The sequence below is a fragment of the Erinaceus europaeus genome, chromosome 2, assembly GCF_950295315.1.
Source record: "Erinaceus europaeus chromosome 2, mEriEur2.1, whole genome shotgun sequence".
Taxonomy (NCBI): Eukaryota; Metazoa; Chordata; class Mammalia; order Eulipotyphla; family Erinaceidae; genus Erinaceus; species Erinaceus europaeus.
The window spans coordinates 41,776,090-41,798,956 of record NC_080163.1 but is presented as its reverse complement, the minus strand read 5'-3'; the positions used below and the strand labels follow the sequence as shown (position 1 = coordinate 41,798,956).

Here is a 22,867-nt window from a genome sequence, read left to right as displayed (position 1 = left end):
ATAAGTTTCACTCCAATAAAAAACAAAGAAGGCTGAGGACAGGTTGGAGAACCCAGTTGAGAGCAGATGTTACCATGCACAAGGACCTAGATTCAAACCCCTGCTCCCCACCTGCAGGGGGGAATCTTTATAAGCACTGAAGCAGCACCACAGGTATCTCTCTTCTCTTTCCTTCTTTACTTTTCCTTCCCCTCTTGATTTCTCTCTGTCTTATACAAAATGGAAAAAGTGGCCACCAGGAACAGTGGTGGAACATTTATTATGCAGGAATTGAGCCTCAGTTGATAACCCTGTCAGCAACAAAACAAAAACAAACAAGACTGTGGTGAGCCCTGATAATGGGTTGGAGGGAGGAGTGAAGAATTAAGTAAATTCATGAAGAAGCCACTGTAGTTCTTTGGAGAGAAGTGCTAGTCACATGGACCTGGTGGTGCTGGTGAAGGTGCAGTGAAGTGGATGGGCTGGAGGACTTGGAAATAGTTTAGCCTGATGACCAGCCAGAAGAGAGTGGCGAAGAGTATGAAGCATTGAAGATGACTCTTAGGTTTCCAGCTTTCACAGCCAGGCACATGGGCCCATTTACTGTAAGAGGGATGATGGAGAGCACAAGTTTGTGGACTTGGTAGAGTTAGTCAGATAGTGGAGTATCCCAAGGCCATGCCAAGTATGCGGCTGGATGTACTGCTGGAACTCAGAAACTGGGGCTGAATTTGAGCACCAAGGGGAGGGTATAGACAGAAAGAGCAAAGGACCTAGGCCTGAGCCCTGAGAATCTGTGGTAATCACAGCAGAGCTCAGAGGGATGACACTATAAACATTCCAGACACATGTCAGAAGCCAAGCAGGAGTGGGCTGAGGGCTGCCTACTCAGTTTGGTGACTAGGAGAAGTTCTCTGATGGTGACAAGTCATTTCAGTTCAGGAGGATGACAGCAGATCAGAGAAGCATGAATTGGAGTCAGGGAGGCAGAAATGACATCTGGGGACAACTCTGGAGAAAGTTTTGCCATCAAATTGTGCTGGAAAATGGGGAAACAGCTGCTTAGATGTGTTCTATGAAAGGAAGAAATGTTTTCTCTGTTATTCTAAAACCCAGTCTCTTACTAAGAGCCACCCAGGAAATGATATTGAAGCAACTAAAATATTTCTACGATAAAACATACCTGTTTTATCATAGATATTACATTATAATAGTTATGACTTCATTCCTTTTTTTCTCCCTTTTAAGAATGTTTCTAGGAATGTGAATCAGAGTAAAGTTCTTTTAGGAAAAATTATAATCCAGCTTCTACATTTTAAATAACAGTAAGTTGTCATCATTTAATGTGTGCTTGTGTGTGTGTGTGTGTGTGTGTGAAAGTGGGGGGATACCTTGGATCTTGCATATATGTGATCCCACTACTCCTGAACCAATTTTGAAATTCTTTTTATTTCAGATAGAGACAGAGGAGAGAGACAGGAGAAAGGGAGAGAGACTACAACACTGATCCAACACTCCAACAACTGCTCCCAGATGATGCTGGACCTCTGATAAGAAACTTCATGCATGGTGAAGTCAGAGCCATGCCTGGTGAGCTATCTCCCAGCTCCTACTGATAACTTCTTGGAAACTGTAATTTTAAGCAAAACAACACAGATATAAACCAAAACCTAACCTTCAAATCAGTCTGTATCCTCCCACCCCCAACCTCCCAGTACTGCTTAGCTCTGGCTTATGGTGTTGCTGGGGACTGAACCAGGGGGCCCTTGGTACCTTAGGTATAAACATTCTTTTGCATATGATATCTTCCCAGCCCTCCAATAAGTTTTTATCAATGTGGGATTGGGGTTCCCAATGCTAAAGAAACAATGCAGCATAATAAAAACCACTATTTGAGGACTAAGTAGCCATGAAGTGAAGTTATTTGGAGCACAGTTTACAACTGACTGTTCCTCACAGGCTGGGGTATGTTGGTTGAGGACTGTGGTTCCTGACCACAGTTAAATTTGTTAAATTTTCCCACTCATCAGATATTTTCTGAACATTTTCCATATGTCAGGACCCTGGTCTTCAGCACTGGGAACAGAGACAAATGAGCCAAACAGGACCTTGGCCTTCCTGGAGGTTCCAGTCAGGTGTGGAGCACAGATATAAAGCAAGTGATTTCAAGTGCAATAATTTTACAATTAAAGAAATATTATGACACCAGGTTCTTGGTGTGTCCTATGGGTTCAGTGAGCCTCTCTGATGAAGAGGGATAAAGAAGCCAAGAGGTGAATTAAAGAGGCCCATGTTGGAGAGGGGGAAGGGCAGTGGCCCAGGCAGATGTGAACACAGCAGTGCTGGAGGGTGCCCTTCTCCACTCAGGCCTGTATCAAGACCGGTTATCAGTTCTTGCTCTGATGAAGCCCTGGGGTGTTAGGGAGGCCCCCATTGCATGTGTCTGTACAAGAGAAAGGTGACATGCAAGTGCTACCTGTTGGAGGGAGGGGCACAGAAATATCCTCCAGCCTTATTTGAGGAGATATACCTGAGGGGCTGGAAAACAGATGTGGGGTAAGGGGTGAGGGCAAGGCCAGGCTCCTGATTCTCTCTCCTGTCCCCAAGGCCTGGTCTAACTCCATTTCCACTACCCCAAGAAAATCCAACAAGCTGGTGCTGGGACCAGTTTTCGGTGGAGTGTGGAAGACCATGGGGGTACACACAGGGTAGACATCAGCGGGACACAAGGCTGTAGAAATGATGACAGACAGGGAGGCCAGAAGGGTTGTCTTAAAGAGACTGAGCACAGGGCATGGGTGGGCACATTCTGGGATGGGCACTGAGGATACTCAGTGCTAAGGAAAACTCATCCAGCCAGTCTGGCTTGCTTCAACATTACCGCTCCCCTCCCTAATCCCCTAACCTTGCAACCCTTTTATAAAGACTTTTTCCCAGTAGTGAGATGAATTTCACCTAAGTGCCTACCCCCTAATTTTCCTTTGCAGAATGCGTTCATTGATCTTCCCTGTTCAGAGTCCCCATTTATCCTTACCAGCTTTTGCTCTACCTGAGGACTTGGCACTCAGCCTTCCAGGCTGGCCTGCTGGGCTCCCCCGGGGCGGAACCGGCTGCGGGCGGGTCGCACGGCGGCAAAGCGGCCACCAGGGGTCGCCAGAGGCCTCGTCTCTGGCACTCGGGCTCCTCCGCCCGCGGACGCCGCGCCCGCCGGAGAGAGCGAGCCGGGGAGCGAGCTGAGCCAGAGCGCTGCGGGCTCACAAAGCGGCCGGACGCGCGGCGGCGGGTGGCAGGAGCGCAGGAGAGCCGGCGGCTGCTCAGCCTTTCCAGCCACCGCGCTTCGTCAGCTCTGGCCACTCGGATTCGGGGACCTGCACCGGCTCTCAAGGTACGTACCCTGTGGAATCCCGCGCCCTAACTTGGCGTAGTTGGGACCTCGGGGTGGCGGGGAGGGGGGGTTCTCCAGGGTCAGGGCCTCGGGGTGTCTTTGCACGCAGGGCTTAACGCGGAGGCGGCTGGGCGAGCCATCGGCAGACCCCCCACACAGACACCTGCGAACCACCCCGATTCTACCCAAGCTTGGGGTGCTGCTGTCCCCCCTTCTGTCCCCCCATCTCTGGGTACCTTCTGTGAGAGTGCGGCTTTGGAACGAGGGGTCCCCATGGGGGGAGGGGTATCCCAACCCCTAAATCCGACCCTAGCCTTCTCAGGGGCACCCGGAGAATACAGGACAGAAGGGTGCCATGTAGTTTGATAGCAGGTGCCCCTAACGTGTGACGCAGTCTCATCATTTGCAACTGAAAACCCCATTCGCGAGAGGGGCCCCCAGGGCTCTGGATCCGCCCCAGGTGTGCTGGAGGTGGTGGTGGCGGTGGTTGCGGGTCCCCGTGGTGTGGGGACCCCTGCCCGGGTCTCTGGCTCATGCCGCCCGCCCCCTCCCCTCTGCCCCGCAGATGCCGGCGATTGCGGTGCTCGCGGTGGCGGCCGCGGCGTGGTGCTTCCTGCAGGTGGAGAGCCGGCACCTGGACGCGCTGGCCCGGGGTGCGGGCCCCCACAACGGCAATTTCTTAGACAATGACCAGTGGCTGAGCACCGTCTCCCAGTACGACCGGGACAAGTACTGGAACCGCTTTCGAGATGTGAGTACCGCGGGGGGGAGGGGGCGCTGGTGGGAGTGTGGGGGTGGGGGTCTCTGAGCAGGGGTCTCTGAAGCGGGGTGGGCACGGGGCAGAGCGCTCAGGGCTGCATGCCAGCCTGTGGCTCCTGGCGGCATCTTGCAGGCAAGGAACTTTATGGAGGACTTGGGAGGCCGCGGCTCTCCCAGTACCTGCGGTCCAGGTGTGCGCATTTGCAGGGCTGGGGAGGGGAGAGGTGTGCGCCGGCCCCCGAGAGCGACTCCCTGCGCTGTGAGCTCTGTGAAAAGCATTGCTGGGTTAGCCCCCCCCCCCCAGCAGTGATTTGGAGCCCCTCAAGGAGCTCCAGAAGCAGCCCTGCCTGGGAAATTAGGTCTGAGGGGGCCTGGTGGTCTGCGTGGAGGTGGGGAAGTGGGTAACCTAACCCAGCTTATTTATTAGGGCGCCAGGTATTCCAGGAGGTTCCGAGGGGGGAGGGTGGTGACAATGAATCAGATCAAATGTTGGGGGTGGGGGTGGAGGGGAGTCTAGTTGTTTCCACCCTTGCTGCAACTAGGATTTAAGGGATTGATCAGCTGGTGGAGTGAACCTCCTAACCAGAAGAAAAGGGAGCCTGGGTGGCAAGAGCAGTGCTCCTCTGGGGGAGCCCTGGTGGAGGAGTTATTTCTGAGCATCCCCAGAGGTATCTCCTGCAGGTTGGTTGGTTTCTGCCTCCCAGCTGGCTCTGCTCTCCAGGTGTGCGGACCCCCGCTCCGCGGGGAGGGCAGGTGGCACCTGAGCAGTCTTTCCAGCAGGTGGCATCCCCTCTGCAGTAGGAGACCTGCCAGTTCTCGTCTCTCTCAGGGGGCTGGGAAAGAGTTTCTATGAGATTTAGCATTCAGGGATTCCTTGCTCTGAAAGACTCATACCACAGCGCCCCCATTCTAGTCACAGGACTCTTGGAGTTGGGAGGCTCCTTCACAGATTCCTCTTAGCCTGATCCCTGGGACCAACAATCCTGCTATAAGAGGTTCCGAGGGCTCAGAAAAATCTGAATGTTTTCTGCTACTTTCCCAAGAGCGTCTGTCCAGGCCACATTTGAGAGGAGCAGGTATATCTGAGGCCTGGCACCAGGATTAACTCATCTGCCTTCTTTCTGTTTTGCTTCCCCTCCCTCTAGTCAACAGTGGGCTGTTTCTCTCTCAAAGGGGTTGTTGGGACTTTCAATAAACTCCACAGCTATCTGAGGCATTGCTTTTACAGTCCCTATCCTCTCCCTCCAATCCTATTTTTAGATAGTATTGAGGAACAGGATAGATGACTAGCTGTGCTGTAGAGGGGACAATGGAGCCAGGGGAGAGGTAAAGAAAGGGCTGGCTTTACAGATGCTTAGGTTCCTGGGGCTTGCGGGGTCAGAATAAAAGCGGCTGCTTTTAGTCTTTAGGGTGTCTTTAGGGCGTGGAAAGGTTCACAGTGCCTGTTCAAGACTTTCTGGTCTTGGTGTATTATAAGCGCAGTGTTATTCTTATTTGTCGTTCAGATTTATTTTTTTTCAAATTGAGTTTGTTTCTTGCTTGTGAATGTTGAACATTAAAAAAAAAAAAACAACAATCTTTGGATCAGTATTTTTCCAAACCTGCCTGATGAGAAAACCTGCCTAAAGTGCTTGTTAAATTATAGCACCCAGTTTCCCTCCCTGGAGATTCTGATTCCTTAACTCTGGGATTAGTGCTGGGAACCCATACTTTAAACAAACACACTGTATTTATATAAACAAACATACGAGGTTGGTCTTAAGATGTTTAGTAAATACGCCCTTACATATATGAACATGTAGAAACTTTAACAACAAAAAGAGGAAAGCTACATTCATATGTGCTGCTTTCCAATGGCTGGGATGATTTTAGGTGTTAAATGAATAGTCTTAGCAACATCTAGTCTCTTAAAACGATAATTTAATCCAGCCTACCATTAAAACCATCTAAACTTGTTTGGAAATCTTTGAAGCTGTCAACCATTTTTATGCTTCACTGGAGCTTCTGATTGATACCCTGGGACAAACATGCATTCAATGCTGGTAACCTCTTTAAAGAGTAGTGAAAGTTAAGCTAAAGAATCTTTAACAATTCCAAGTGTCCTTAGTTTGTTAGTACACTCACATTAATCACAAAACCTGGGCCTTTTGAAACCAAGCAGTGGAAAGTTGCATCCTAAAGATGTCTGCTTTCTGCAGGAGCCTGGACTTGGCCCCGCTGGTAGTTGGCCTGGCTGTTTTCACTGAGTCAGATATTGCTTGGGGTTGACAAAACCTCAGCCTCTGGTGTGGTTTAAGGTGATTTGTTGAAACCACAGATAACTTTGAAAGGATCATTTTTATGGATTATTATAAGTTTGAAGATATTATTATGGGTGGTTGCCATTTTTTGAAACATTGTGAAAGAAAACCTCTTTTAAAAGATTTAGAGGGACCAGGTGGTGGCGCACCTGGTTGAGTGCACATGTTACAGTGCACAAGGACCCAAGTTCAAGCCCCAGTCCCTATCTGCAGGGGGAAAGCTTTGCAAGTGGTGAAGCAATGTTGCAGGTGTCTCTCTGTCTCTCCTTCTCTATCACCCTCTTCCCTCTCGATTTCTGGCTGTCTCTATCCAGTAAATAAAATAAAGATAATAAAAAAATTAAAAAAAGGTTTAGGGGGCCAGGCAGTAGTGCAGCAGGTTAAGCACACATGGCACGAAGTGCAAGGACTGGCATAAGGATCTGGGTTCAAGCCCCCAGCTTCCCACCTACAGGGGGCTCGTTTCACAATTGGTGATGCAGGGCTACAGATGTCTCTCTGTCTTTCTCCCTTTCTATCTTCCCCTTGCCTCTGAATTTCTGACTATCTCTATCCAATAAGTGAAGGTAATAAAAAAGACAAATGATATTTAAAAAAGATTTATTTCTGTTTCTTTTTTTTTCTTTCTTTCTTTTTTTTCCTCCAGGGTTATTGCTGGGCTCGGTGCCTGCACCATGAATCCACCACTCCTGGAGGCCACCCCCCCCCTTTGTTGCTCTTGTTGTTGTAGCCTCGTTGTGGTTATTATTATTGTCATTGTTGATGTTGCTCGTTGTTGGATAGGACAGAGAAATGGAGAGAGGAGGGGAAGACAGAGAGGGGGAGAGAAAGATAGACGTCTGCAGACCTGCTTCACCACCTGTGAAGCAACTCCCCTGCAGGTGGGGAGCCGGGGGCTCGAACCAGGATCCTTACATCTGTCCTTGTGCTTTGCGCCACATGCGCTTAACCCACTGCGCCACTGCCCGACCCCATTCTGTTTCTTTTTTTTGCAGTTGTTTTACAAAATTATAAGACTTTGAGAGTAAAGTTTTTTTTTTTAATTTCTATTTTTTTAATATTTATTTTATTTATTTATTCCCTTTTGTTGCCCTTGTTGTTTTATTGTTGTAGTTATTATTGTTGTTGTTGTTGGATAGGACAGAGAGAAATGGAGAGAGGAGGGGAAGACGATGAGGAGGAGAGAAAGATAGACACCTGCAGACCTGCTTCACCGCCTGTGAAGCGACTCCCCTGCAGGTGGGGAGCCGGGGTTCGAACCGGGATCCTTATGCTGGTCCTTGTGCTTTGCGCCACCTGCGCTTAACCCGCTGCGCTACAGCCCGACTCCCGAGAGTATAGTTTTTATATGTACAAATGCTTGTGTATGTGTGTGTGTAAAACTCACTATACCCACTTCCAAATTTCTTTGTCCTGTCACCTTCTGACAAGCACTTTTGTTTTCTTTTTTTTTTTTTATTTAAGAAAGGATTAATTAACAAAACCATAAGGTAGGAGGGGTACAACTCCACACAATTCCCACCACCCAATCTCCATAACCCACCCCCTCCCCTGATAGCTTTCCCATTTTCTATCCCAGGCATGGATCCAGGGTCATTGAGGGTTGCAGAAGGTAGAAAGTCTGGCTTCTGTAATTGCTTCCCCGCTGAACATGGGCGTTGACTGGTCGGTCCATACTCCCAGTCTGCCTCTCTCTTTCCCTAGTAGGGTGTGTCTCTGGGGAAGCAGAGCTCCAGGACACATTGGTGGGGTCTTCAATCCAGGGAAGCCTGGCCAGCATCCTGGTGGCATCTGGAACCTGGTGATTGAAAAGAGAGTTAACATACGAGGCCAAACAAATTGTTGAGCAATCATGGACCCAAAACTTGGAATAGTGGAGAGGAAGTGTTAGGGGGGTACTCACTGCAAACTCTAGTGTACTTTTACTTTCAGGTATATATTTTGCAGTAGTTTATGGATACATGTGAACATAAGCTCTCTCTCACAGAAACTGGTGTATATCTAGGTTATGGGACTTTGTTAGAAAGTGAACCACCTGAGATGAAATTAGAGTGTACTATAAAAGGAAAGGTCTCACCTGAGTAATGAAGCTGAAGGGTTGTCATTCCGCACGTGAAGTCTCTGGACACAGTCTGAGGTGAAGCATGTTGAGGTGGCAATTGTTGTGTTGGTTAGGTTGTGATCAGCTGATGCAATATTATTTGGTATGAATTGGGAGAGGCATACGGGAAAGTGGGCCCTATCCAAGGGTTCCAGGACTGGGGGAAGTAGGGGCTCTATAGTGGAGATGCGAGGTTCCTCCTGTCTTAGGGTTCAAAAAGACAATCGATAGTTAATGTTATCATCACATTATTTGGTAATTGGGTTAACTTTGAAAAGTCCTTTTGTTATGGTTTGCTGTACAGTATCCAGTATCTTGTATATAGCTGTGCTATTGGATGCTTCTAATCTCCTTGGTCTAGGCTTTTGAGAGAGTCTGCATATCAAATACACAGCCTATATATTAAAAAGATTCAGTTTGTGTTTTGAAAAACTTTGAGACATACAATTGATTTCCCCCCTCTCATATTAATCAACTACTGATTTATATGTCTACATTTTGCTAGGAGTGTACATGAACACCATTCCCACCACCAAAAGACTGTGACCCATCCCTCCAACCCACTCCCACCCCCCACTGTCCCAGGAAGCTGCATGTCTACCCCTCACCACAGGGTTTTTACTTTGGTGCCCTACTTACAATTTGGTCAGGTCCTGCTTTTAGTTTCCCTTTCAGATCTTCTTAGTGAACTTCTGTTGATGAGTGGGATCATCCCATACTCATCTTTATCTTTCTGACTTAGCTCACTTAACATAATTCCTTCTAGCTCTGTCCAAGATGGGTCAGCGAAGGTGGGTTCATTGTTCTTGATAGCTGCATAGTATTCCATTGTGTATATATACCACAACTTTCTCAGACACTCATCTGTTGTTGGGCACCTGGGTTGCTTCCAGGTTTTAGCAATTATGAATTGTGCTGCTATGAACATAGGAGTACACACCTCTTTTTGGTTGGGTGTTATGGAGTCCTTGGGGTATAACCCCAGGAGAGGAATTACTGGATCATATGGAAGGTCCATGTCTAGCCTTGTGAGAGTCCTCCAGACTGCTCTCCACAGAGGCTGGACCAATTTACATTCCCACCAGCAACGTAAAAGGGTTCCTCTGTCCCCACATCCTCTCCAGCATTTGTTGCTGCAGTCCTTTTTGATGTATGCCATTCTTACAGGAGTGAGGTGGTATCTTAGTGTTGTCTTAATTTGCATTTCTCTGACAATCAGTGACCTAGAGCAGTTTTTGATATGTTTGTTAGCCTTTTGAATCTCCTCTGTAGTGAATGTTTTATTCATATCCTCTGCCCATTTTTGGATGGGGTCATTTGCTTTTTTGGTGCTAAGTTTGCTGAGCTCTTTATATATTTTGGTGATTAGTTTCTTGTCTGATGTATGGCATGTGAAGATCTTCTCCCATTCTGTGAGGGGTCTCTCTGTTTGTTTAATAGTTTCTTTGGATGTGCAGAAGCTTTTCAATTTGATGTCCCATTGGTTTGTTTCTGCTTTAGTCTTCCTTGCAATTGGGTTTGATTCATCAAAGATGTCCTTGAGGTGTATGTGGGAAAGTGTTTTACCAATGTTTTCCTCTAAGTATTTGATTGTTTCTGGTCTGACATCTAAGTCTTTGATCCATTTGGAGTTGATTTTTGTTTCTGGTGAGATAAAGTGGTTCAATTTCATTCTTCTGCATGTTTCAACCCAGTTTTCCCAGCACCATTTATTGAAGAGAGCCTCCTTTTTCCATTTAATCCTTTGGACCCCCTTATCAAAAATTAGATGCCCATAGGTGTTGGGATTTATTTCTGGGCTTTCAATTCTGTTCCACTGGTCTTTGTGCCTATTTTTGTTCCAGTACCATGCTGTTTTGATGATGATGGCTTTATAATATAGTTTAAGGTCTGGGAGTGTGATGCCTCCATTTCTGTTTCTTTTCCTCAAGATGGTTTTGGCAATTCTAGGTGTTTCCAGGTTCCAGATAAATGACTGTAGTGTTTGTTCTTATCTCTTAAAGAAGCTTGGTGGAACTTTGATGGGTATTGCATTAAATTTGTATATAGCTCTGGGGAGAATATTCATTTTGATGATATTTATTCTTCCAATCCATGAGCATGGGATATCTTTCCATTTCTTGGTATCAGTTTCTATTTCTTTGAGTAGCGATTCATAGGTTTCAGCATACAAGTCTTTCACTTCTTTGGTCAACTTTATTCCTAGGTATTTGATTGATTTTGCTGAAACAGTAAATGGGAGTGATTTCTGGATGTCTTCTTCTTCAGATTTAGTGTTTGCATAAAGAAATGCCACTGATTTTTATACATTGATTTTATAGCCTGATACCTTGCTATATTGCCTAATAACTTCCAGTAATTTTCTGCTGGATTCTTTAGGTCTTTCTATGTATACTATCATATCATCTGCAAATAGTGAGAGCTTGACTTCCTCCCTTCCAATCTGTATTCCTTTGATTTCTTTCTCTTGCCTGATTGCAATGGCAAGAACTTCCAATACTATGTTGAAGAGTAACAGTGACAGTGGACAGCCCTGTCTAGTCCCCGATCTGAGGGGGAATGCTTTCAGCTTCTGTCCATTGAGTATGATGTTGGCTGTAGGTTTGCTATATATAGACTCCACTATCTTGAGGAATTTCCCATCTATTCCCATTTTTTGTAGAGTTTTGAGCATGAATGGGTGTTGAATTTTGTCAAAGGCTTTCTCTGCATCTATTGAGATAATCATGTAGTTTTTGGCTTTGCTTTTATTGATGTGGTGAATGACATTGATTGACATACGGATGTTGAACCAGCCTTGCATTCCTGGGATGAATCCCACGTGGTCATGATGAACAATCTTTTTGATGTGTTGTTGTATCCCGCTGGCCAAGATCTTGTTTAATATTTTGGCATCTATGTTCATCAGACATATTGGTCTGTAGTTTTCCTTTTTTGTTCTGTCCCTATCAGCTTTTGGTATCAGGGTGATGTTGGCTTCATAGAAGGTGGAAGGGAGTATTCCTGTTTCTTCAATCTTATGGAAAAGCTTAAGAAGTATGGGTACTAACTGTTTCCTGAAAGTTTTGTAGAAATCATTTGTGAAGCCATCTGGTCTAGGACTTTTGTTGTTGGGAAGATTCTTAATAACTGTTTCAATTTCTTTGTCTGTGATTGGTGCATTTAGATTTTGTAGTTCTTCTTGGTTCAGTTTTGGAAGGGCATATGTTTCTAGGAATTGTTCCATTTCTTCCAGATTCTCTAGCTTGGTGGCATATAGTTCTTTATAGAAGTTTCGCAGGATTCTCTGGATTTCTGTGGTGTCAGTTGTGATATCTCCTGCATCGTTTACAATTCTATTAATTTGAGTCTTCTCTCTTTTTGTTTGGTGAGTCTGGCTAGGGGTTTGTCAATTTTGTTTAATCTTTCAAAGAACCAACATTTGGCTTCATTGATCTTTTGTATGGTTCTTTTATTTTCGATGTTGTTTATTTCTGCTCTAACTTTAGTGATTTCTGTCCTTCTGGTTGCTTTAGGGTTCCTTTGTTCCTCTTCCTCTAAGTCCTTGAAGTGTGCAGCAAGGTCGTTCATTTGAGCTTCTTCTTGGTGTTTAATATGTGATTGTATGGCTATAAGTTTCCCTCTCAGTACTGCTTTCGCTGTGTCCCAAATATTTTGATAGGTTGTGTCTTCATTTTCATTAGTTTCCAGGAACATTTGAATTTCCTGTTTGAGTGAGTCTCTGACCCAGTGTTTCTTAAGGAGCATGTTGTTTACTTTCCAATTTCTGTGTCTTTTAATAATTTTCTGTTTGTTGTTAAATGTTAGTTTTACTCCACTGTGGTCAGAGAAGATACTTGGGATGATTTCAATGCTCTTGAATTTATTGATGCTGTCTTTGTGGCCTAACATGTGGTCTATCCTTGAGTATGTGTTATGTGGATTTGAAAAGAAGGTGTATTCCAGTTTTTTGGGGTGGAGGAGTCTGTAAATGTCCAAGAGGTCTAGTCTGTCGATCTCTTCATTCAATTCTCTTGTATCTTTATTGGTTCTCTGCTTTGTTGATCTGTCTAAGTGTGAGAGTGGGGTATTGAAGTCTCCCACTATTATTGTATTACTATTGATGTATTTTTGAAATTCTTTCTGTAGGTGCTTAATGTATTTAGATGGGCCCTCATTGGGTGCATAGATGTTAATAATTGTTAAGTCTTCTTGGCTGATTGATCCTCTAATCATTATGTAATGTCCTTGCCTATCTTTTATTACTTTATTTAATTTAAAATCTATTGTGTCTGAGATGAGAATGGTTGTTCCTGCCCTTTTTTGTGGTCTGTTAGCCTGTATGATAGTTTTCCATCCTTTCACTTTAAGTCTGTGTTTATCTTGTTGTGACAGATGGGATTCTTGCAAGCAGCATATGGTTGGGTTATGTTTTCTGATCCATCCCCCCACCCTGTGCCTTTTGATGAGTGAGTTTAAGCCATTGACATTTATTGATATTATGGATTTAATGTATTGTAGTGCCATTGTTAAAAAAAAATTCGTTTACTCTGATATATTGCAAGTATTATAGTGATGTTCTTGTTTATAAGAGGTCTTTCAGAACCTCTTTCAGGGCCGGCTTGGTGATGGTTGCCTCCTTTAACTGTTGTTTATCTAAGAAGGTTTTGATCCCTCCATCTAGTTTGAATGAAAGTCTAGCAGGATATATTATCCTTGTTCGAAACCCTTTTTCATTCAGGGCTTGATAGATATCTTGCCACTCCCTTCTGGCTTTTAGAATTTGAGTGGAGAAGTCTGCAGATAATCTTATGGGTTTTCCCTTGTATGTGACTTTTTGTTTCTCTGTTGAAGCCTTTAGGATCCTTTCTTTATCCTTACTTCTTCTCATTGTGACTATGATGTGTCTTGGTGTCTTCAGGTCTGGGTTGATTCTCTTTGGTACTCTCTGGGCCCTTGAATCTTGATTTTCTTTTTGTTATTCATGTCTGGGAAGTTTTCTTCTATTATTTCCTCTAGAATGTTTGCTTCCCCTTTCTCTCTTTCTTCCTCTGGCAGGTCAATTATACGACTGTTACTTCTTTTGAGATCATCCCATATGTCTCTGTTGTTGTTTTCAGTGTCTCTCAATCTCTTTTTAAGCTCTTTCACCTCTTTCTTCGTTTTCTCTAACTCATCCTCTGTCTGACTAATTCTGTTTTCTGCTTCTGTTAGTCTGCTTTCCCTTGCTTCAGCTTCTTTCTTCATTACAGCTATTTCAGCTTTCAGTTCTCTAATTGCCTCAAGATAATCAGTATTTTCCTTGGGTGTCTCAACTGTTGTTTCCCTAATACTGCCATTCCTTCCCTCCAATGTTGTTTTCATTTCTGTGATTAATAAGTTTATTATTGCTTGCATGCTTTTCTTATCTATGGTTACTTCTGGCTGATTTGTAGTTTCTTCTGGGCTTTGTCTTCATTCATTGGAGTAGCAGTTTTATTTGTTTTTGATCTACCCATTTTTTTATGTGTTTCCTTTTTTTTATGCTCTGTTGTTCCTCAGTTGTTGTGTCTTTAGTACAAGTAACACTGTACTAAATACCTTTATGACAATTGCACTCCCCAACCTCAGGAATTACAGTAGCAACTGAAGCAAGCATTGAAGTAGTTTAATCCTTACCAGTTAGCCAAACAATTTCTCCAATCTGTGAAAAAATAGTAACCAAATCCCAGTGAAGAAAGAGAAAAGAAAGAAAGGATAGCAAGAACAGACAGTTATGCAAATCTACTATCCACTGTATATTCTAGGGGTAACAAGAGGGGAAAGGGAACTAGAGCAGAGTTACACACATAGAGAGTCCACTCTGAGTCAGATTTCTTCCCCAAAATAATTCACAAAGGCAAAGAAGAAGGAAGAAGTGTATGACAAGATTTAAAAAAAGAGAGAGAGAGAGAGAGAGAGAGAGAGAGAGATGAGAGAGAGAAAAGGGAAAAGATAAGAAAAAGAGCTGTAATTAAAGAGCAGTGAAAGGAAATCCCCAAATGTGTATCAGTGAATTCAAAAAGCACACTGTGGTGTGAGGGCTGGGGGCTGTGACTTTGGAAGCTGTAGGATTAAGGAAGAAGGGATGACAAGAATGAGAAAAAGGAAAAAAAAGAGAGAGAGAAAAAAGAAAAAGATAAGAAAAAGAACAGTCATAAAAGGGCAGTGAAAGGAAAGGGGTTTTTTTTGTATTTATTTTTAATTATTTAATTAGCTATGCGGGGTGAGGTGGAGGGTTTCGCTACTTAGAAAGAAAAAAGGCCAGAGGTTTCAGAAGGGTATAGACTTAGAATTAATGATACTCCCTGGTGGGGCAGGAATTTGGTAAAGAAAAGGAGCTCCCCTCCCCTGCTAGGAGCTTGTCCCCAGGGACTGGTTATGGGGCGGGGGGCGGGAAGGAGGTATACTTGAGAATTAAATGGAAGAAAAAAAAATATTCCCCCTTTTTTCCCTACTCTAATTCTTAACCCAAATTAAGTTATAGTCATCTCCTTGGTGTCACCGCTAGGACCCCTTATTGGCTGGCCTGCTAAAGGCAGAAAATCCTACCGTTTCCAGGAGATGTGGTCAGAGCTCAGCCACTAGCAGCTTCTCAGTCCGCCATCTTCCGGGAAACCCCCCAGAACTTTAGTTTTCATAGAGTCTAAGAAACAGCTTAGTCTCTTCTCCCCCCCCCAAGTTCTTTACCTTTAGTTACCTATATTCCACACATGAGTGGAGCCATCCTGCAGTTTAGATCAATTAGTGTAACCACCACCAGTTCTATTTATTATTTTATTTTGTCTTGAACACTATAATGCCATCTTTTTTTTTCTTTCATTTTTTAGTATTGATTTGATGGTGTTTGACAAAATGGTAAGATTTCAGGGGCATTATTTCATATTCACACATAATATGTGTAAGTCTCTATACCCTCCACTAATGTTTTGTATCCCCCTCTCCAAACTACCATAGTTCTCACAAAGTCTAAGAGACAATTTGGTCACCATTTTTTCTCATATTTATTTGATTTACTTGTCTATATTCCACATAGGAGTGAAGCCATCTTGTAGTTGTCTATCACCTCTTTACTTACTTCACTTATCAGAATCACTTCCAATACCATCCAGTTTATTCTAGATGACTCAATCTTACCTTTTTGACTGCTGAGTAGTATTCCTTTGACTACATAGTTACTTTTTTTCCCAGTTATCTCTTGGTAGTCAAATAGACTGCTTCCATATTTTGGCTGTTTTGAATAGTGCATCTGTGAGCATAGAAATACATATATCCTTTTGAATTAGTGTTTACATGTACTTTGGATATATGCCTAGGAATAGTATTGCTGGATCATAAGGTATTTCCATTTTTGGTTAAGGATTTTCCATACTGTTTTTTGTAGGGGCTGCAACAATTTGGCTTCCCCTCCAACATGGTAACAGAGGTCTTTTATCTTCACATCCTTACCACCAACTTCTTGGCTTCCAATGAAAGAAAATTTCTTGCCTTTCCCCTGATTTGCCCTTCCCCTCCTTTTTTTTTTTTTTTTGCACTGGGAGGTAATTTAGAAATTATTTTTGAATTTGTGAAACTGACACTCAGGGGCTCTTTTTAGAGAGCTGATGGACCCACTGGTTGGTGTCACTGGACCAACTTGATAGGGAAATGATGGGGAGTCTGTGCGTACTCTGTGTCTGTGACAGTGCCAGGGCTGACCTGAAGGACTCCACTGATCACTCTGAAGTAGTCCTCACACTCTAGCTACACCTTCTTTCCTGAAATAAAACTTTCTTACTTGAGGTAACACTTGGTCAACCACTCCTTGGCTTATTGCCTGGAGTAGTGGATCCAGGAGAAACATAACATCAGATGTGGGGAGGTATTTGCTGCTCAATACATGAGTTGTGTTTAGTTGGGTCATTCTCTTTTCATCAAGACCAGCAGTTGGGATGCGTGGGTGATATGGAGACTGAGACTTTTGCATGAATACAGCACCAAGAAGGAGAAGATGAAGAAGGCCTTTATTGGTAGTAAGTTGCACACTAATTTTTCTAACATCAGTTGTCATGCATTTAATTCCTCTGTGTTTTGAGCTTGAAGTTGAGGTGTGCCACAGTCAACTCTGATGTATTCTACTTCTGGTTTATAGCCATTACTTGTAAGGATTTTTTCTATTTTTTTTTTACATGCATGAGTATATTCATTTATTATAACACACACTTGACTGTCTACCTTGTGCTCTGGGCAAGTGGGTGATTAAGTGTAGGATAAATAAGTGTGATTCCTCTCATAGGATACCACTTAGTCGATTCAGCCTACTTTGCTTTAGCTTATGCTGTCATGCACTTTTCCCTTGTTCTGTTTTCATTTGTTAAACAGGTTTTTCTTTCTTATACAAATAATACATGCTTGTTTTGATTTAAAAAATGAAAAATAGCATCAAAAGATATCTAACAGAGCTGTGCCCCACTAGGGAAAGAGAGAGACAGGCTAGGACTATAGATCAATCTGCCAATGCCCAAGTCCAGAAGAGAAGCAATTACAGAAGCTAGACCTTCCACCTTCTGCACCCCATAATGATCCTGGGTCCATACGCCCAGAGGGGTAAAGAATAGGAAAGCTTCCAATGGAGGAGATGGGATCTGGAACTCTGGTGGTAGGAATTATATGGAATTATACCCTTCTTATACTATGATCTTGTTGATCATAATTAATAAATTAATTAATTTATTTTTGATCATAATTAAATCAAAAATAAATAAAAATATATTTAATATTTATTCAGCATTTACTGTGCTAGACTTTGTTTTCTAAGTTAGGTATTTTTTTTTAATTTTATTTCTTTCTTTTTTAATAATTTATTTCTTTATTGGGGAATTAATGCTTTACATTCAACAGTAAATACAATAGTTTGAACATACATAACATTCCCCAGATTCCCATTTAACAATACAACCCCACTATTTCATTCATCATTTTTCATGGACCTGTATTCTCCCCACCCACCCACCCACCCCAGAGTCTTTTATTTTGGTTTAATTTTGTTTTTTTTTTTAAATTTTCATTGCCACCAGGATTATTATTGGGGCTTGGTGCAGGCACTATGAGTCTACCACTCCTGGTGGCTATTTTCTCCTTTTTCTTTCTGTTTTTATTTGATAGGATGGAGAGAAATTGAGAGAAGGAGATACAGAGAGGGAGAGAGATAGACATGTGCAGATTTACTTCACTGCTTCTGAGGCGTCTCCCTGCAGGTGGGGAGTCGGGGCTTGAACCTGGGTCCTTGTGCCTGGTAAAGTGTGCACTTAACTGGGTGTGCTACCTCCCAGCCCCTAAGCTAGATATTTTGAATATTTTATCTCATTTCATACTCATAAAATGCCATTGTTATAATAATAATAACAACAATGATTATTATCATTATTCTCACTTATTTATTTAGAAGGTCAAGTGTTCCAGTGTTACCAAGCTAGCTTGTGGCACAGCCAGACTAGAGCCTGGTAGGACTCTCACTGGACATTGCAATGAATCAAGAATGGAGTGTGTTTGGGTTGGGAGTATCCGTCAGTATTCCATTAAAGATCTTTCCCACTTTATGTCTGTGAAGAATCAGTGAAGAATCTTGGGTAGAGATAAAGTGAATTGCAAGCCATGTAGACAAAGCTTATTGTAGAGGTTGCATCCAGGCTTATCTTCTGCTGGTAATGAGCTTCTGATTTGATTAAAATAATATTGTTGCTTACACCAAACATGACATTTTCTTTCTTTTGCCCACATGAAACTAGCTCTGACATTTAAGCCTGGGATAATTACCTTTAACGGGCCCAAAGAATCAGAAGTGCTGCCTTGGCTGGCATTTATCTTAGTCCAGAGTGACCTGAGTTTGTAATTCTAATGAGACCACCAGGACCAGACTGTATTCTTTTTCCTTCTGGTGCCCATTGTGGGATTTTTGGTGATTTCTGTAGCAGAAAAGGGGTAGCACTGAACATCTGATCTGCTCACTTAATCTCAACTTTAATGAGTTTCAAGGGCAAGTGGACTTACCGATAGAATCGTGGCTGGCTCAAGTCAGTGGGGTTGGTGACAAGAGAAGTAGTATGGCTTTATTGGATCAGTCATTAATCTGTCACCACAGAAACTTGGCTTGTAATGGAGAGTAGCAGAAAATCATTTTGATTAAACAGGTTCAAGGAGACCTATATGAGTCTGTGAGCCTGACTTCCCTTTAATGAACCCACTCTCTGAAATCCTCTGTACTAGATGACCACCGAGAGCAATAATTATTTTCACAGGAATCATTGTAAAGGGACAGTTGGAAAGTTGATAAACCCATATCACTCTTTCTTGTGTCTTCTGTCCTTATCTTCAGTTTGCTCTTGCCACCAGAGAGTCCCTCGTTCCTACCTGGTAAGGGTAGGGAAGCTATTTGCCCTTGCTGACCTTCCAGTGCTGAGTTCCTCTGTCTCTCCTGGTCCTTCATCAGACCTTCCCCACAGTACTTTTGATGGACTGGGTTGCTGGGAAGTTACTTTATGCTGAACACATTATTTTCCCCAAGCTAGGAATTGGTATCAAATGAATCATTAGATATATAATATTACCCAGGAGGTGTGGACCTGATTATTAACTATTTTACCTTTCTTGGGGAGTACTGTTGTTAAATACTTTATAATAGACCATGTCTTATAGACCATGTCTTACCCAAAAAAGTATTTTTTCGCAAACCAAATATACTTAATATCTAATCCTGAATACTTGTTGGGGCTACAGGTTGATTTCCTGGCACTACCTAATGATAGAACGAAGAAGTGCTTTGCAATTTCCTCTCTCTCCCTTTCTCCTCTCAAGCTATCTCTCTCTCACACACACATAATAAATATTTCAGAAGAATATTACAAAAATAAAAATTTCTGACTTGATCTCATTGCCCCAGACAAGATAATTACAAACAAAATATATTTCCTCTAAGGAATTAAATAATTTGCTCAAGGTTACAAGTATTTTTTCATCACGTTTCATGCAATGTGTGTACATATTTATCACCAATTACAAGACACCATCAGTTATAGGATGTACTGTTTTGTGCATTCCTGAGGAATAAGACAATGCCAAGAACCAAGAATTTATTAGACTTCTTCGTAAAACTGGGACCCCAAAGGATTATACCCTGTGTGCAGACATAAACAGGAAATAAACCCACCATGCAGGAAAAGAAAAAGAACAATGAGATTCCTGTGTCTCCACTGGTGGATGGAGGGAAAAGATGTGCCAAGCAGGCAAACATGCCAACTCTTGTATGTTTTTGGTCTCTGTGTACACAACCACTGCAGCTACTAAAACCTAAGACATTTAATTTGAAGTAGTCAGGTGGTTTATCCTCTTTGAACTCTGCCTTCTCATTTGTTAAGTGAGGGATAATAACTCCATTGGCAAGGACTGCAGATTGCAAGTGACTAAAATATAGTCCCTGCTGACCTAAAGGAAAAGAACAGTCACTAATGCAACTGAAAATTGTGCTGATTAGCTCTGACTGTAAAATAAGGCTGGATGCAGGGGCTAGGTTAAGGTTATATTGTAGGACTTGGTTGTATGTGTCTGTCATTTTCTCTCCCTTTCCCCTGGTTCCCTATTCCCTTGTCTCCTTTGCCCTCAGCCTTCTTAGTTCCACATAGTGGCAACCTCATATTTACATCATCATGTAGTTTTTATATCCCTATACTGTCAATGAGTGCCCAGAACTGAGACTTGGCAGTTTTCCTATGTTATCCACCCATTCCCTTTCATCACTTTGGCCACGTTGCTAGAATGTGCTGATTGTCCAGGTTTGGTGCATGCTTAGTCCTGGAAATAGAGTGGTGGTGGAGGCTCCAAAGATCCTTGGATCTTGTTGCTATAGAGTGTAAATGGCTCATTCTTTAAGGGGAAGTGTTGTCTATTTTGTGGACCAGCCTCATATGGTCAGCATAAAGAGGAAGTCAGCTAATGCATGGGAGGCTCTTAGCAAAGTATCTGGTATTGTAAATACTCAATAACAGAGGAGATTATTTGTACTGATAGTTGTAACTCTTAAACCATAGTTATGTCTTACTCCTCAATTTATAGTTCTATGTGTTTATATTCTAGCATCTTCTTTTTTTTTTTTTTAATAGTTGGATGCCTCTGCAAGTGACAACCCAGTGTTAGGACTTACACTAAGCATTTTGTAGACTTGAATTATTTCCTAAGCAATGAATCCCAGGACAGGGAAAACCTGCGGGAGAATTATAGGCACAAGAGGTAATTCTAGGTCACACACACAAACCTTGAAAAACATTTTTTTTTGTCTAACATTTATTACTATGCAAGGACCTCTCAACTTTTAAATTCCTTACATAATATACTATTGTATATAGTTTGGTGTCCCATTATCTTTAACATCAAGATTAGCATAGAAAGCTGCTTAGGGAGGCCAGGCCATAGCTCAGTGGGATAAGCGCAAAGTGCAAGGACTGGCATAAGGATCCCGGTTCGAGCCCCCAGCTCGAACCACCTGCAAGTGGGGGGTCTCTTCACAAGTAGTGAAGCTGATCTGTAGATGTCTGTCTTTCTCTCCCCCCTTTGTCTTCCCCTCCTCTCTATTTCTCTCTGTTCTATCCAATAATAACATCAATGGCGACAAAATGGGAAAAATGGCCTCCAGGAGTAGTGGATTCAGAGTACAGGTACTGAGTCCCAGCAATAACCCTGGACACAAAAAAAGACAAAAGAAAGCAGCTCAGTGGATATTGGCATGAATAAGTAACTATCCCTGACTAGGACTTGAACACCTCCAGTAGGGAGAGGAGATGTTCTCCATAGAGGACTGGCCTCATCGAGCCATGTTAGCTTTGTTACTTTTTATATTGTTTGTGATTGATAGTAGCTATGAGTACTGGTAGACTGGGGTGCTGTGACAGGTGAGGGAAACTCAGATGGAAGCCCAGCTCCCTCACAATGGGAGCACAATCTTTGCCCTATAAAAATTTTGAGGACCAGACATAGCCTACCTGGTAGGGCATATATTGGGTTATTGGAAAAGTCATGACGTATTTTTCTATGCAAGTACACATCATGACTTTTCCGACAACCCAGCCGTATGTTATATATGTGGCACAGCCTTGAGCCTCATCACTACATGGGAGTGCCACAGCACCAGGGGCGCACCAGTGCTTTGGCATGTGTGTGTGTGTGTGTGTGTGTGTGTGTCTGTCTGTGTGCTTCTCTCTCTCTGCCACGAAAAGGATGGAAAAATTGGCCTGGGAGCCATAAGCTTTTGTGAGACTGTATCATATAATGGTGAATATCCAGTCTTAGCCTATGTTAACATTCTGGTTTTACTGAATATAAATTTGGGTCTTTGTCTTGTTAGTGAGCAAAATCAAACTGCCATCCACTGCAAGGAAGCAAAAGATGTTTGTTTATTCACGAATTCGAATCCGGGCCGAGTGGTGACTGACAGCAGTCCACCAGCTCAACCCTGAACAGGGCTCAAACCACACAATTTATAGGATTTCTGAATACACTCAGGGAGGGGGAATGCATCACCTTATCAATCTATATCCAATAATATGCTATAGAAAACGTGGAATCCAATCATTTCAAACCTTGCAAAAAGCGGGATCCACTCAAAGCAAAGCGTGGGCTAATTTCAAACATTGCAAAACCACACAACCAATAGAACCTAGTCAGAGTAGGGTCATCACATCCTCCCGCCATCAGCTGCAACCTTCTGGTAAACAGTTTCCTTGTGCAAAGGTCCTGATAAGCCTTGCCTGTATGTGGGGTCTTGGTAAACAACTAGTGGCTTATTGATTAGGTCCTGTTTTTCAAGGGGAAAGGGTAAGGAATTTTCCATCTTACATGTCTCAGCTTTCTCATCTGTAAAACTGGAGTGATTTCTTTTGTCATTATTACTGGGGGGTTAATGCAAATGGTACAGTTGTTGACACATGAGTACATCTTGCCATCTCCTTGTGAAAATTATGTGCAGAATACTCAGCCACAACCCTTGGTCCCTCTACATCATTATATAACAGGCAGCACCCCAAGGCTCTCTTCACCCCGTCCCTCTACCTCCTTCTCCAGAGTCCTTTGTTTGGGTGCAGTATACCGCATCCACATTTCTTTTTTGTCTTATTCCTCTCTGTCTTTATTCTTTTATAAAATTTCTTTATTGGGGGATTAATGGTTTACAGTCAATAGTAAATACAATAGCTCCTGTCCTAGAAGCCATTCCCATCTAATACCCTGTTTTCACTGCCTCTCCATCACTTGGCTGAGAGAGGTTTGTGCCCAGATGTGTCTGAAATTCTAGTTATGGTGAAGCATCCTCCCTCCCACCCA

At 43.0% G+C, this 22,867-nt stretch overlaps 1 protein-coding gene across 1 annotated transcript in view; it reads left to right on the top strand.

The window, feature by feature from the left end:
* Positions 1-3,224: 3,224 nt before the first annotated feature.
* SPOCK1 (SPARC (osteonectin), cwcv and kazal like domains proteoglycan 1) overlaps positions 3,225-22,867 on the top strand; it is a 657,613-nt gene continuing 637,970 nt past the window's right edge. The window contains exons 1-2 of the mRNA XM_007517572.3: positions 3,225-3,364; positions 3,930-4,115. Of these exons, the coding sequence (XP_007517634.2) occupies positions 3,930-4,115 (186 nt within the window). The 5' untranslated portion in view covers positions 3,225-3,364. The remainder of the gene's footprint in view (positions 3,365-3,929; positions 4,116-22,867) is intronic.